The sequence below is a fragment of the Oncorhynchus clarkii genome, chromosome 15 (assembly GCF_045791955.1).
Source record: "Oncorhynchus clarkii lewisi isolate Uvic-CL-2024 chromosome 15, UVic_Ocla_1.0, whole genome shotgun sequence".
Lineage (NCBI taxonomy): Eukaryota > Metazoa > Chordata > Actinopteri > Salmoniformes > Salmonidae > Oncorhynchus > Oncorhynchus clarkii.
The window spans coordinates 12,697,673-12,714,582 of record NC_092161.1 but is presented as its reverse complement, the minus strand read 5'-3'; the positions used below and the strand labels follow the sequence as shown (position 1 = coordinate 12,714,582).

The window sequence follows — 16,910 nt, the reverse complement described above, 5'->3', positions numbered from 1 at the left end:
AAAAGTGGTGAAAATAAAAACCTAAAAGGCTGGAAGATTCTTCTTCAACAGACAACATTCCATAGAAAGGTAGAAGCTTTGATTGACGATGAAAGTCAGAAGTCAATGTAATGAACGGGTGGAAAGCTGCCCCCTTGTTTTTCCTGTAAACATCCTGTCCTGTCTTGTGCTTGGTGTTTTCCTCTCATCTTCTCTCTCCCTTCTCTGGTCTGTTACTTTTCATCCGACTTGCCAAAAAACACTCACAACTCTTCCTCTCTTCCATTTCTCCACTCCACTCCCCTTCTTCTTTCTGAAAGTCAAGCAATGCAACTCCAAAGAGGTAAGAGCCTTCCGTCATCATTCAGTTGTTGTTTTTTTCTTTTCTTCTGTCAAGGACTCTCTCTCTCTCTCTCTCTCTCTCTCTCTCTCTCTCTCTCTCCCACTCTCCCACTCTCCCACTCTGACACATCTATCCCACTCCCTTTCCCAGTGGAACAAGCTTTGAACAAACTGAACTGGCGGCAAAATGTCTTGTGGTATTCATGCACATGCGCAGTCTCTCTTCACACCTGAACCCCTCACAACCCCCTAGCACCCCCTAACCCCCTTCAATCCCTGTTTGCCGTTGGTTACTAACATTAACCTCGCACCCCCTATTTACTCTACACCAGTGTTCTTCACTCTCAATCCTGGAGAGCTACGGGACTATGCAGGATTTTGTTCCAGCCCAGCACTAATAAACCTAATATCCTCAAATCAATGGTTCATTACACCTTGCAGGTGTGCTGTTTGTTAGTGTTGGACTGGAGATAAACCCTACACCAGCCTGTATCTCTCCAGGACCCATGTTAAGTTGTGACTCCTGTCTTTAGACCCAGGAGTCAGGTGAAGCCGGGTAGTGGCTGGTCTCGTAGTTGAGTTCGGAGTAGGGCCGGGATGCAGAGTAGAAGTCCACATAGTTGCCAGTGGACTTAAGGCCAAGGTGCATCCGGAGGTCCGTGGCGGCCTGAGACGGGGGCTGGGGGAGGGGCTGATCTGGAGGCTCGAAGAAGGAGTCATCCAGCATGCGGCCAGGGTTCTGCGGAGGGGGGAAGGAGGGAGGGAGGGATGGAGGGAACGTGTCGTAGTCTTTTAGGGGTGTAGAGGAGCAGTCTGCCTGAGGGGCCATGGGCTGGGGAGGGATCTGGAAAGGAAGTGAAAACATAGAGCTGTTGAATCTGTCTAACTTTATCTGAGGTTAAAATATCAGGTTTATTAATTGGATAAGGGCGGGGTATGGATTCCTGTTGCAACGGTTTCAATCTCTACAGATTCTCGGCGGGTTCAGTGGGGAAGATTCCAGAAGGCATCAGAGCTTATCAGAACCTCCGCCTTCCTGAAGATGTAACCGTGACAACCATCACCATGGCACCAGATGCCAAGGAGGTAACTTGGCAACAAGATGGGACAGAAAAATATGTGTGTGTCTGTGTGTGTCTGCGTGTGTGTATGTGTCTGTGTGTGTGTTGTATGTGTGTGTGTGTGTGTGTGTGTGCATGTGTGTGTGTATATGTATGTGCGTGTACGTATGTGTGTGCGTGGGCGGGTTGTCGTGTGTATGTGTGTGTGCATACGTATGTGTTTGTGTCTCTGTGTGTGTGTATATATGTGTGTGTGTGTGTGTGTGTGTGTGTGTGTGTGTGTGTGTGTGTGTGTGTGTGTGTGTGTGTGTGTGTGTATGTGTGTGTGTGTGTGTGTGTGTGTGTGTGGTGAATTGAAGTAGGAAGTTTACATACATTTAGGTTGGACTCATTAAAACTAATTTTTCAACCACTCCACAAATTTCTTGTTAACAAACTGTTGTTTTGGCAAGTCGGTTAGGACATTTACTTTGTGCATGACACAAGTAAATTAACCAACAATTGTTGACAGACAGATTATTTCACTTATAATTCACTGTATCACAATTGCAGTGTGTCAGAATTTTATATACACTAAGTTGACTGTGCCTTTAAACAGCTTGGAAAATTCCAGAAAATTATGTCATCGCTTTAGAAGCTTCTGATAGGCTAATTGACATAATTTGAGTCAATTGGAGGTGTACCTGAGGATGTATTTCAAGGTCTACCTTCAAACTCTATGCCTCTTTGCTTAACATCATCGCAAAATCAAAATAAATCAGCCAAGACCTCAGAAAAAAAGTGTAGACCTCCACAAGTCTGGTTCATCCTTGGGAGCAATTTTCAAATGCCTAAAGGTACCACGTTCATCTATATAAACAATAGTACGCAAGTATGAACACCATGGGACCACGCAGCCGTCATACCGCTCCGGAAGGAGACGTGATCTGTCTCCTAGAGATGAACATACTTTGGTGTGAAAAGTGCAAATCAATCCCAGAAAAACAGCAAAAGACATTGTGAAGATGCTGGAGGAAAAACGTACAAAAGTATCTATATCCACAGTAAAATGAGTCCTATATCAACATAACCTGAAAGGCCGCTCAGCAAGGACGAAGCAAATGCTCAAAAACTGCCATAGAAAAGCCAGACTACGGTTTGCAACTGCACATGGTGACAAAGGTCGTACTATTTGGAGAAATGTCCTCTGGTCTGATGAAACAAAAATGGAACTGTTTGGCGATAATGACCACCGTGAAGCACGGGGGTGGTAGCATCATGTTGTGGGCGTGCTTTGCTGCAGGAGGGACTGGTGCACTTCACAAAATAGATGGCATCATGAGAGAGGAATATTGTGTAGATATATTGAAGCAACATCTCAAGACATCAGTCAGGAAGTTAAAGCAAATGGGTCTTCCAAATGGACAACGACCCCAAGTATAAAAGTTGTGGGCAGAATGGAAAAAGCGTGTGCGAGCAAGGAGGCCTACAAACCTGACTCAGTTTCACCAGCTGTCAGGAGGAATGGGCCAAAATTCACCCAACTTATTGTGGGAAGCTTGTGGAAGGCTACCCAAAACGTTTGACCCAAGTTAAACAATTTAAAGGCAATGCTACCAAATACCAATTGACTGCATGTAAACTTTTAACCCACTGGGAATGTGATGAAAGAAATAAAAGCTGAAATAAATCATTCTCTCTTCTATTATTCTGACATTTCACATTCTTAAACTAAAGTGATGATCCTAACTGACCTAAGACAGGGAATCTTTACTAGGATTCAATGTCAGGAAATGTGAAAAACTGAGTTTAAATGCGTTTGGCTAAGGAGTATGTAAACTTCTGACTTAAACTGTATGTGTCCTGACCTTAGAGAGCCTTTTAATTTATCTACCCTAAGTCAGGGTGTGATTTGGATGGGCATTCTAGTTTCTCTATTTCTTTGTTGGCCTGGTATGGTTCCCAATCAGAGGCAGCTGTCTATCGTTGTCTCTGATTGGGGATCATATTTAGGCAGCCTTTTTTCCACCTTTGGTTTTGTGGGATCTTGTTTTTGTGTAGCTGCCTGTGAGCAGCCCAGAACGTCACGTTTCGTTTGTGCTTGTTTGTTTTTGTTTGGTGAGTTTCACTTTATTAAAATATGTGGAACTCTACGCACGCTGCGCCTTGGTCCGCTCATTCCAACAACGAACGTGACAGAATGTACATGTGTGTGTGTATGTGTTTGTATGTGTATGTGTGTGTGTGTGTGTGTGTGTGTGTGTATGTGTTTGTATGTGTATGTGTGTGTGTGTGTGTGTGTGTGTGTGTGTGTGTGTGTACGTGTGTGTATGTGTGTGTGTGTGTGTGTGTGTGTGTGTGTGTGTGTGTGTGTGTTGTGTAATATTAGTTGTGTGTGTGTGTGTGTGTTGTGTAATATTAGTAGTGTGTGTGTTATAATATTAGTAGTGTGTGTGTTATAATATTAGTAGTGTGTGTGTTATAATATTAGTATTGTGTGTGGTGTAGCTCACCTGGTTGTGTTCGATCTCGTCATTAGTTGTAACATAAGAGTTCCGGAACAACGTGGATGTTCCACAGGAGATTCTGACTGAAAGAAGAGAGCGAGGTTGTCAGACAGAGAAAGAGGAGAGAGAGAGGGGGGTAGAGAGGGGGAGAGAGAGGGAGGGTGACAGACAGGGGGGGGGGGGGGGGGTGAGAAAAAGGGGGGATAGAGAGAGCGAGAGAGAGAGAGAGAGAGAGAGAGAGAGAGAGAGTGACCTGTTGCCACGAGAAAAGGGCAACCAGTGAAGAACAAACACCACTGTAAATACAAACCATATTTATGCTTATTTATTTTATCTTGTGTCCTTTAACCATTTGTACATTGTTAAAACACTGTATATATATATATAATATTTGAAATGTCTTTATTGTTTTGAAACTTCTGTATGTGTAATGTTTACTGTTAATTTTCATTGTTTATTTCACCTTATATATTCACTTGATATATTATCTACCTCACTTGCTTTGGCAATGTTAACACATGTTTCCCATGCCAATAAAGCCCTTGAATTGAATTGAGAGAGAGAGGGGGGGGGGGGGGAGAGAGGGGGGGAGAGAGGGGAGAAAGAGAGAGGAGAGAGGGGGGGGGGAGGGTGACAGACAGGGGGGGTGAGAAAAAGGGGGGATAGAGAGAGAGAGAGAGAGAGAGAGGGGGAGAGAGAGGGATGGAGGGGGAGAGAGAGGGATTGAGGTTGTCAGACAGAGAAAGAGGAGAGAGAGAGGAGAGAGAAAGAGGAGAGAGAGGGGGGGAGAGAAGGGAGAGAGAGAGGGGAGAGAGAGAGGTGGGGGAGAGAGGGGGAGAGAGAGGGAGGGTGACAGACAGGGGGGTGAGAAAAAGGGGGGATAGAGAGAGAGAGAGAGAGAGAGAGAGAGAGAGAGAGAAGGGGGTGTCAGAGAGAAAGAGAGGGGGTGTCAGACAGAGGGAATGAGAGAGAGAGGGTGTCAGACAGAGAGAGAGAGAGTGTAGAGAGTAAGAGGGAGGGGGAGAGTGAGAATGACAGAAAGAGATATATAGATAGAAAGTAATAGCCTGTTATTTCTCTCTCCTTCACACACACACCTGCCATGGTGTCTTTTCGGGAGGTGTGCTCTCCTTTGTTGTCGTGGAAACCTGCATTGGTTGCTGTGGAGTCATATTCGGTCTTGCGTTCTTTCATACTCATCATCTCTCTGGGAGAGGCCGGTGCGCTAACTGTAACACACACACACACACACACACACACACACACACACACACACACACACACACACACACACACACACACACACACACACACACACACACACACACACACACATTATTCATCATTAGGAATGTTTAGTGTGACAGCATGAAGGTCGTATCCTGCCATAGTAGCACACTAATCTTCTGATCACGCTTAATCACGCACGCACGCACGCACGCACGCACGCACGCACACACACACACACACACACACACACACACACACACACACACACACACACACACACACACACACACACACACACACACACACACACACACACACACACAGGCCCCATTACAGTCCCCTGAAAATGCTTACCTACACACTACAGTCTATAATACTGATACCTACACACTACAGTCTATAATACTGCTTACCTACACACTACAGTCTATAATACTGTTTACCTACACACTACAGTCTATAATACTGATACCTACACACTACAGTCTATAGACCTGCTTACCTACACACTACAGTCTATAATATTGGTTTCATATACTGCTTACCTACACACTACTGTCTATAATACTGCTTACCTACACACTACAGTCTATAATACTGTTTACCTACACACTACAGTCTATAATACTGCTTACCTACACACTACAGTCTATAATACTGTTTACCTACACACTACAGTCTATAATACTGTTTACCTACACACTACAGTCTACAATACTGCTTACCTACACACTACAGTCTATAATACTGCTTACCTACACACTACAGTCTATAATACTGTTTACCTACACACTACAGTCTATAATACTGCTTACCTACACACTACAGTCTATAATACTGCTTACCTACACACTACAGTCTATAATATTGGTTTATATACTGCTTACCTACACACTACAGTCTATAATACTGCTTACCTACACAGTAAGGTCTATAATACTTGTCTATAATAATGTTTACCTGCACACTACAGTCTATAATACTGCTTACCTACACACTCTTATCAAGTACGTACTTCACACATTATATATACTGCTAACCTGCACTTTATTAAACCGACCAGATCATAGAAGACTTTTAAATAGCAGGTTCAACCGAACAGAAACATACACAACTTACATTACTAAAACAACAGAGGACAGGAGAAGAGTGGAGAGGAATTTTTAAGACAACCCTGTGACAGCTCTGTTAAACGGATCATTAATACTGTAACAGAACACCCTCAACCGGCCATTCACTGCTAGATCTGGTTATCCCTGGAGACCAGGTCTGAGTGCTATTAGCATGGTACACTGAGCGCCCAGGCACTCAGAAATGTTGTACAGACAAACACACCCTCACTCACTGGTAACCCCAGTTCAGTTAAGGTCACATCTGCTCCTGACACAGCCCCTAGTGGTCATCCGTTGTGTCTGCTTGACCTGCAGCCATTCCCCCAGTACACACACACACTCTCTCTCTCTCTCTCTCTCTCTCTCTCTCTCTCTCTCTTTATCCCTCTTTCTCTCTCTCTCTCTCTTTCTCCCTCTTTCTCTCTCTCTCTCTCTCTCTCTCTCTCTCTTTCTCCCTCTTTCTCTCCCTCTCCCTCTCTCTCTCTCTCTCTCTCTCTCTCTCTCTCTCTGATTGTGTGGTTGAAGACAGGTGAGCTGGATTCAGAGCAGATCCCCTCTGCAAATACTCAGTTCTGCCACTTCCACTCTGCCAGATCGTAATCTCTGCTCATTTTCCCACCCTGACTATGGCTCCTGTTCCACATCTCACCACCCTGCTACCCTGTTCTGGACTCACCACACCACCACTCCCTTGGATTCCCCTCCGGACCTGTTTACCCTGTCCCAACCCAGCACACTCCAACCTCAGCCTCCACAACCTGTCCCAACCTGTCCCAGCCCAGCACACTCCAACCTCAGCCTCCACAACCTGTCCCAACCCAGCACACTCCAACCTCAGCCTCCACAACCTGTCCCAACCCAGCACACTCCAACCTCAGCCTCCACAACCTGTCCCAACTTGTCCCAACCCAGCACACTCCAACCTCAGCCTCCACAACCTGTCCCAACCCAGCACACTCCAACCTCAGCCTCCACAACCTGTCCCAATCCAGCACACTCCAACCTCAGCCTCCACAACCTGTCCCAACCCAACCCAGCACACTCCAACCTCAGCCTCCACAACCTGTCCCAAGTCCCTCTTCTCCACCAGGGAGCCGTTTGTTCCTACTCCAGAGCGCTACGATGGTAATCTCGGAACCAGCAGAGCCTTTTTGGTACAATGTTCACTAGTATTTGAGCAACAGCCCTACTCTTATGCTAGTGAACGAGCTAAGATTATGTTTTTGATTGGTTGCCTCTGTGGAGCAGCGCTTTCCTGGGCCACTGCTGTGTTGTGGGAGAGACAGCCACCCATTTGTTCTCCTATAGTAGATTCACGGAGGAGATGAGGAAGATTTTTGACCACCCAGTTTGCGGAAAGGACGCTGCTAAACAACTCCTGTCCCTCCGTCAAGGCTCCCAGATTGTTGCTGAAATGGCATGTGAGTTCCGCACCCTCGCAGCAGAGAGCGGCTGGGATGAGGAGCCTCTTCAGGAGGCATTCATGAACTCACTCACTCAGACTGTCTCCCAACCCCAGGCATGTTCTGAACTTGAACCCATGCAGCTCGGCCGTACCCGTCTATCTCCAGAGGAGAGGCAGCGGCGTGTCAATACTAGGAGCTGTCTATACTGTGGCGAGGTTGGTCACCTGGTTTCCACTTGTGCCCTGCGTCCAGTAAGAAGAGGCTCGGGTGATATGGGGAAAATACTATTGGGTCAAATTGCCTGCCCATCTTCCACCAGACCAGGCCAACCAGGCCAACCTTGTGTGGCAGAGTCAGGCTTTTCCTCTTTTTTGGACCGAGGTGTTGTCAACCAGTTGGGCCCGGACACTGTTCCTCTTAATTCACCTCTTGATGCCTACACTCTCAATAGTAAGCTTCTCTCCCATGTCTGTGAGAACCGTTCCAGTCATCCTGCGTCTCTCTGGTAATCACCAAGAAAATATCAGTTTCCACATAATTGATAGTCCCTGTTCTCCTCTGGTTCTGGGCCATCCATGGTTAAAACTACACAACCCACAGATTGACTGGACCACCGAAAGGGTTACTACTTGGAGTACATTTTGTCATTCCAAATGTCTACATTCTGTTCTTCCACCTGCCTTGCCTGTATCCCAGTCCATTCCAGAACCCCCGGACCTGTCTTCTGTTCCTCCAGAGTATCACAGTTGAACTCTTGTGTTCCATAAGCACCACACCCCATCTCTGCCGCCTCATCGCTCGTACAACTGTGCCATTGACTTCCAGCCTGGCGCTCCCCTCCCCAGTAGCAGGTTGTATAACCTTTCTCGCCCCAGATCTAAGAATACCAAGCCTGACACCTTCTCCCGTCAGTTCACCGCAGACAACACAGGTACCGAGCCAGAAACCATTAAGCCATCCTCCTGTATCGTTGCTGCTGCCTCCTGGGAGATCGAGTCCCGTGTTCGTCAGGCTCAGCTGAACCAGCCTGATCCAGGAAGCGGTCCTTGTAAGGCTCTGTGCCAGATTCAGTTCGCTCTGACATTCCTCAGTGGGCCCATGCTACTCACCTCACCTGTCACCCTGGCATGAACGGGACTGTCGCCTTCCTGCGGTAGTGATTTTGGTGGCCCACCATGATGTCTGCTCGGTCTGTGCCAGGAACAAAACCTCCACCAAACCTATATCCGGTCGGCTTCGCCCTCTTCCCATACCCAGTCGCCCCTGGTCACACATAGCTCTGGACTCCGTCACTGGCCTTCCTCCAGCTAACAATAACTCAGTCCAGGATCACAGGCGCAGTCATTGTACCTGGAGGAGGGACCGGCCTTTTCTTCGTGCCTCCGCCAGGACCCAATCTCAAGCTAACCATTGCCGTGCTTCAGCTCCAGTCAACACTCCAGGTCAAAAGGATTTCCATACCTCCCGGTGTTACAATGAATACCTTGGTTCATTCATCTGTTTCCTCTTCTGAGTCTGCTCTTGGGATCCCCTGTGCTGCTCCGCATAACAGTTAAAAGCCATGTGCTCTCTCTTTTTTGTGTGTGTAGAATTCTGCATGCAGAGTCTCAATTTGGTGTTTGTCCCATGTTGTGAATTCTTGGTTGGTGAGCAGACCCCAGATTCAAGTATTTTTTTGCCAGATCCTAATTGGTATGTTGAATTTTATGTTCCTTGTGATAGCATAGAAGGCCCTTCTTGCCTTGTCTCTCAGATCATGCAAAGTCTCAGGATGGTAAGTTGTTGGTTGAAGATATCCCTCTAGTGGTGTGGGGGCTGTGCTTTGACAAAGTGAGTGGGGTTATATCCTTCCTGTTTGGCCCTGTCCGGGGGTGTCATCGGATGGGGCCACAGTGTCTCCTGACCCCTCCTGTCTCAGCCTCCAGTATTTATGCTGCAGTAGTTTATGTGTCGGGGGGCTAGGGTCAGTTTGCTATATCTGGAGTACTTCTCCTGTCCTATCCGGTGTCCTGTGTGAATTTAAGTATGCTCTCTCTAATTCTCTCTTTCTTTCTCTCTTTCTTTCTTTCTTTCTTTCTTTCTTTCTTTCTTTCTTTCTTTCTTTCTTTCTCTCTCTCGGAGGACCTGAGCCCTAGGACCATGCCTCAGGACTACCTGACATGATGACTCCTTGCTGTCCCCAGTCCACCTGGCCGTGCTGCTGCTCCAGTTTCAACTGTTCTGCCTGTGATTATTATTATTTCACCATGCTGGTCATTTATGAACATTTGAACATATTGGCCATGTTCTGTTATAATATCCACTCGGCACAGCCAGAAGATAGCCTGGTTCCTCTCTAGGTTTCTTCCTAGGTTTTGGCCTTTCTAGGGAGTTTTTCCTAGCCACCGTGCTTCTACACTGGCATTGCGTGCTGTTTGGGGTTTTAGGCTGGGTTTCTGTACAGCACTTTGAGATATCAGCTGATGTACGAAGGGCTATATAAATGAATTGGATTTGATTTGTGGAAGTTACCTATGGCGGTGATGTTTATGCCAGGGTATGTATAGTTGTGTGCTCTAGGGTAATGGTGTCTAGATGGAATTTGTATTTGTGGTCCTGGCGACTGGACCTTTTTTGGAACACCATTATTTTTGTCTTACTGAGATTTACTGTCAGGGCCCAGGTCTGACAGAATCTGTGCAGAAAATCTAGGTGCTGCTGTAGGCCCTCCTTGGTTGGTGACACAAGCACCAGATCATCAGTAGACATTCAACTTCAGATTCTAGTAGAGTGAGGCCGGGTTCTGCAGACTGTTCTAGTGTCCTTGCCAATTCATTGATATATGTTGAAGAGGGTGGGGCTTAAGCTGCATCCCTGTCTCACCCACGTCTCTGTTTTTTTTGCTAATTTTAACCACTTGTTGTTGTTTGTGTACATGGTTTTTATAATGTCGTATATTTTTCCCCCAACACCAATTTGTATAGCAGACCCTCATGCCAAATTGACTTGCAGGGTGAATACGTGGTCTGTCGTACAGTTGTTATTATAATTTTATAAAAATTTGACATCTGCTCAGTACATTGTTTTCACCGATGAAATTAAGAGTCCCAAGGTTGCTTTTCCCAAGGTCTTCCCAAGGTTGCTGTTGACACATAGCCCATGGTAGTTATTAGGGTCAAATATTTCTCTCCACTTTTGTGGATTGGGGTGATCAGTCCTTGTTTCCAAATTATGGGGAAGATGCCAGAGCTAAGGATGATGTTAAAGAGTTTTAGTATAGCCAATTGAAATTTGTGGTCTATATATTTTACTATTTCATTGAGGATGCCATCAACATCACAGGCGTTTTTGGGTTGGAGGGTTTGTATTTTGTCCTGTAGTTCATTCAATGTAATTGGAGAATCCAGTGTGATCTGATAGTCTTTAATAGCTGATTCCAAGACTTGTATTTGATCATGTATATATTTTTGCTGTTTGTTCTTTGTTATTGGGCCAAAATAGATTGGAGGAGTGGTTTACCCATACATCTCCACTCTTCAATTACAATGAGCTGATTTGTGACGTGAAGTTCATTTTTTAGTAGTGTATTTCTGTATTGTTTTCACCATAGTGAAGGCTCAGGTTTTCTGTGTCTCCACGCTTTTGGTTGGATCTGTTTCTCAATTTCTTTCTTAGGTTTTTGCATTCTTTATCAAACTATTTGTCATTGTTGATCATTTTCTCCGGTTTTCTGTTTGAAATGTATAGATTTGATAGGGAAACTGAGAAGACAAATATACATTTTAGGTTTTCTCCTGCCAAGTTTACACCTTCACTATTACAGTGGAACGTTTTGTCCAGGAAGTTGTCTAAAAAGGACTGAATATGTTGTTGCCTAATTGTTTTTTTTGTAGGTTTCCACACTACTTTCCTTTATATTACTCAATTCCTTTGGCTATGACGCCTCATGACTGAGTATTGCGCTGTTCAAGTAGACTGTGATTTTGCTGTGATCTGATCCCAGTCCCTGGTTTCAGTGGGCTGACTGTGAACACTCTGAGAGCTATAGGTGTACCTACCATAGCCTACCATTGACTATGTACATTCCCAGCGTGCGACAGAGCTGCAGGAGTTGTGACCTGTTTTTGTTGGTGAAGTGTTTACGCATTTCAGTCAATAGAGTCCAATCCAATGTGGATAATGAAATCCAGTTTACTTCAGTAGTAATAATAATAATAATAGAATCATGTATACAGTTACAACACTACTGCTGTTGTATTGTGGAAACTTAGGTAGATACATTTAATTAAATAAAAATACGAATATATAAAAAATAATGGATAGTAAATAATCAACATAATGTACATGGATGATGGCTACACTATGTATTACTTGTAAGTTATATACAATGTACATACTTCAGGGAACAAATGGTCATGGGATGTCCCTCAGGCTATGGAAATCCTATACATATCTGGCAGTAATATTTGCGTTTTCTCCCTCACCCAGAATAATTCACAGCTTTATGTCGTTGGTAAATGCCCAGAAGTTGGGAATTGATTTAGATATTTTCTTCAAAAGATATTCGCTTATTTGGGAGTATTTCTCACAGTAGAGGAAAATGTGCATCTCTGTCTCTACCTCCGCTGTGGTGCAGTGACCACATAGACACTCCTCTTGGGTTAGCCATGTCTTTGTGTGTCTCCCTTTTTCTACACCCTATTAATTGGTGGTCGCTGAGCCTTTATTTGGTCAGGATCAGTTTCTGTTTTGTATCTCTGAGAGACTAGAGATATTTTGTCAATTAGTATTCTCTGTTGAGGGTCAGATAGCAATTTAGTTCATTCTGTGTTTTTGTTTCATTTTCCCAATTAGTCTAATAGGAGGATTTAGTTTCTGTAACAAGTTGATAGATATTCCTGTGTGTTTGGATAGTAGGGTTGTTTAATGGTTTTAACAGCTGACATAAGGGACTCTTTTCAGGGTTCAGCTCTTGGGTTTCCAGTGCTTTGAATTGTAAGGATGTTTGGGGGCTTCATTTCAAATGGTGCCAACATTTGAGCATTGTTTTCTTTATATTTACAATTCAAAGGAATCTTCTGAGTTCCTCTCTGCATGCATTATTTGGTACTTTCTTTTGGATATTTTGGATAATTTGTCTCCCAATGCATTTAATCGTAAATAAAGGTTGGACCCCATACCGCTCTCCAATATAGTTCAATTGGTCTAATTACACTATTGAATATTTTGCACCAGATTTGGATAGGAATATTTATTTTTGAGAATATTATTTTATTGAGTAAAATGCTTTGCAGACTTTTTCTTTTGATGCATTCACTGCTAGACCAAATCCATCAGAGACGCTGCTTTTTTGTCCCAAGTTGTACTGTTGGGAACATTTCCTAAATTGAAAGTGTCTCTCTCTCTCTCTCTCTCTCTCTCTCTCTCTCTCTCTCTCAAACATGGACTACCCCATCTCTCTCTCTCTTTCAAACATGAACAACCTCCATTGCTCTCTCTCGCATACATTAACTCTTTCTCTTTCTCTCTCTCCTCAGATCTCAGCCCTGAACATTTCTCTCACCCAGGGATCCACTCCACCTGGCAAACAGCTTTGAACCGCTGGAAGTGAACTGTGTAGCCCTAGGAGCCCGCTCTGGTCATGGAGACTCCGATGCCAGGCAAGTGATTGCCAACATCAAACAAAAGGGCGACAACATGCGTCCCTTAACCCATATCCATCCGTCTGAAGCTGCCTTACTGTCGTACTTCCGAGACTTTGGACCACTGAGCCAACGGAGGCCCTTGTCCTGTCCCCCCGCGATACCCCCTATATGCACTGTATTCCTGGATGAAATCAGGATTCTGCTCTGAAAAAGCGTTCGATTTTCAGTTTTGTGAGTGACCGCAATTCCTAGAAAGGGACAGTCTGCACCCAAACAGGAGAGGAGCTTGGACACCGAGTGCTAACATTGAAAAGGAATTTAAAAAGGGATGGGATATCAGTCCTTGGGCCAAACAGATAACCTTATATTGAGTCTTGTGTTAATCCACATGCTCAAATGAGGAATAGACCAAATGGCACAGTTTTTAAGCAATCTTGTATCTACAGCGCCTTCTGAAAGTATTCAGACCCATTGACTTTTTCAACATTTTGTTACGTTACAGCCTTATTCTAAAAAGTGCACATGTAAATACAAATAATAATAATATCTACATAAGTATTCAGACCATTTACTCAGTACTTTATTGAAGCACCTTTGGCAGGGGTCACAGCATCGAGTCTTCTTTGGTATGACGCTACAAGCTTGGCACGCCAGCAATTGGAGTTTCTCCCATTCTTATCTGCAGATCCTCTCAAGCTCTGTCAGATTGGATGGGGAACGTCACTGCATAGCTATTTTCAGGTCTCTCCAGAGATGATTGATGGGTTCAAGTCCAGGCTCTGGTTGTTGTCCTGTTGGAAGGTGAACCTTCGCCCCAGGCAAAGGTCCAGAGCGCTCTGGAGCAGTTTTTCACCAAGGATCTCGCTGTAATTTGCTTCATTATTCTTTTCCTCGATCCTGACTAGTCTCCCAGTCCCTGCTGCTGAAAAACATCCCCACAGCTTGATGCTGCCAGCACCATGCTTCATCGTAGGGATGGTGCCAAGTTTCCTCTTGACGTGACACTTGGCATTCAGGCCAAGGATTTCAATCTTAGTTTCATCAGACCAGAGAATCTTGTTTCTCATGGTCTGAGAGTCTTTAGGGACCTTTTGGCAAACACCAAGCAGGCTGTCATGTGCCTTTTACTGAGGAGTGGCCACTCTACCATAAAGGCCTGATTGGTGAAGTGCTGCAGAGATGGTTGTCCTTCTGGAAATTTCTCCCATCTCCACAGAGGAACACAAGGTGATCATTGGATTCTTAGTCATCTCCTTGACCAATGCCCTTCTCCCCCGATTGCTCAGTTTGGCCAGGTGGCCAGCTCTAGGAAGAGTCTTGGTGTTTCCAAACTATTTTAATTTGAGAATGATGGAGGTCACTGTGTTCCTGGGGACCTTCAATGATCCACAAATTGACTATTGACTTCCGGCGCCGACAGAGATGGCCGCCTCGCTTCGCGTTCCTAGGAAACTATGCAGTGTTTAGTTTTTTACGTGTTATTTCTTACATTAGTACCCCAGGTCATCTTAGGTTTCATTACATACAGTCGAGAAGAACTACTGAATATAAGATCAGCGTCAACTCACCATCAGTACGACCAAGAATATGTTTTTCGCGACGCGGATCCTGTGTTCTGTCTTTCACCCAGGACAACGGAATGGATCCCATGCAGCGACCCAAAAAAAACGACTCCGAAAAAGAGGGAAACGAGGCGGTCTTCTGGTCAGACTCTGGAGACGGGCACATTGTGCACCACTCCCTAGCATCCTTCTCGCCAATGTCCAGTCTCTTGACAACAAGGTTGATGAAATTCGAGCAAGGGTAGCATTCCAGAGGGACATCAGAGACTGTAACGTTCTTTGCTTCACGGAAACATGGCTCACTGGAGAGACGCTATCGGGGGCGTTGCAGCCAGCGGGTTTCTCCACACATCGCGCCGACATCTTTCTGGTAAGAAGAGGGACGGGGGCGTATGCCTTATGGCTAACGAGACATGGTGTGATGAAAGAAACATACAGGAACTCAAATCCTTCTGTTCACCTGATTTAGAATTCCTCACAATCAAAAGTAGACCGCATTATCTACCAAGAGAATTCTCTTCAATTATATATATATATATAATTATATATCCCCCCCAAGCAGACACATCGATGGCTCTGAACGAACTTTATTTGACTCTTTGGAAACTGGAATCCATTTATCCGGAGGCTGCATTCATTGTTGCTGGGGATTTTAACAAGGCTAATCTGAAAACAAGACTCCCTAAATTATATTATCAGCATATCGATTGCGCAACCAGGGGTGGAAAAACCTTGGATCATTGTTACTCTAACTTCCGCGACGCATATAAGGCCCTGCCCCGCCCTCCTTTCGGAAAAGCTGACCACGACTCCATTTTGTTGATCCCTGCCTACAGACAGAAACTAAAACAAGAGGCTCCCACGCTGAGGTCTGTCCAACGCTGGTCCGACCAAGCTGACTCCACACTCCAAGACTGCTTCCATCACGTGGACTGGGACATGTTTCGTATTGCGTCAGATAACAATATTGACGAATACGCTGAACGTCAACAAAGGAGCTGAGGAGATGATTGTGGACTTCAGGAAACAGCAGAGGGAACACCCCCCTATCCACATCGATGGAACAGTAGTGGAGAGGGTAGCAAGTTTTAAGTTCCTCGGCATACACATCACAGACAAACTGAATTGGTCCACTCACACAGACAGCATCGTGAAGAAGGCGCAGCAGCGCCTCTTCAACCTCAGGAGGCTGAAGAAATTCGGCTTGTCACCAAAAGCACTCACAAACTTCTACAGATGCACAATCGAGAGCATCCTGGCGGGCTGTATCACCGCCTGGTATGGCAACTGCACCGCCCTCAACCGTAAGGCTCTCCAGAGGGTAGTGAGGTCTGCACAACGCATCACCGGGGGCAAACTACCTGCCCTCCAGGACACCTACACCACCCGATGTCACAGGAAGGCCATAAAGATCATCAAGGACATCAACCACCCGAGCCACTGCCTGTTCACCCCGCTATCATCCAGAAGGCGAGGTCAGTACAGGTGCATCAAAGCTGGGACCGAGAGACTGAAAAACAGCTTCTATCTCAAGGCCATCAGACTGTTAAACAGCCACCACTAACACTGAGTGGCTGCTGCCAACACACTGACACTGACTCAACTCCAGCCACTTTAATAATGGGAATTGATGGGAAATGATGTAAATATATCACTAGCCACTTTAAACAATGCTACCTTATATAATGTTACTTACCCTACATTATTCATCTCATATGCATACGTATATACTGTACTCTATATCATCGACTGTATCCTTATGTAATACATGTATCACTAGCCACTTTAAACTATGCCACTTTGTTTACATACTCATCTCATTTGTACATACTGTACTCGATACCATCTACTGTATCTGCCTATGCTGCTCTGTACCATCACTCATTCATATATCCTTATGTACATATTCTTTATCCCCTCACACTGTGTACAAGACAGTAGTTTTGGAATTGTTAGTTAGATTACTTGTTGGTTGGTTATTACTGCATTGTCGGAACTAGAAGCACAAGCATTTCGCTACACTCGCATTAACATCTGCTAACCATGTGTATGTGACAAATAAAATTTGATTTGATTTGATTTGATTTGATTCGGTGTGCAAGTTCATT

At 45.0% G+C, this 16,910-nt stretch overlaps 1 protein-coding gene across 1 annotated transcript in view; it reads right to left on the bottom strand.

The window, feature by feature from the left end:
• Positions 1-353: 353 nt before the first annotated feature.
• The window catches only part of LOC139366914 (catenin delta-2-like), a 573,021-nt gene continuing 556,464 nt past the window's right edge, over positions 354-16,910 (bottom strand). Inside the window, exons 24-26 of the mRNA XM_071104665.1 lie at positions 4,966-5,097; positions 3,875-3,951; positions 354-1,165 (exon numbers count right to left, since the gene is read on the bottom strand). Of these exons, the coding sequence (XP_070960766.1) occupies positions 851-1,165; positions 3,875-3,951; positions 4,966-5,097 (524 nt within the window). The 3' untranslated portion in view covers positions 354-850. The remainder of the gene's footprint in view (positions 1,166-3,874; positions 3,952-4,965; positions 5,098-16,910) is intronic.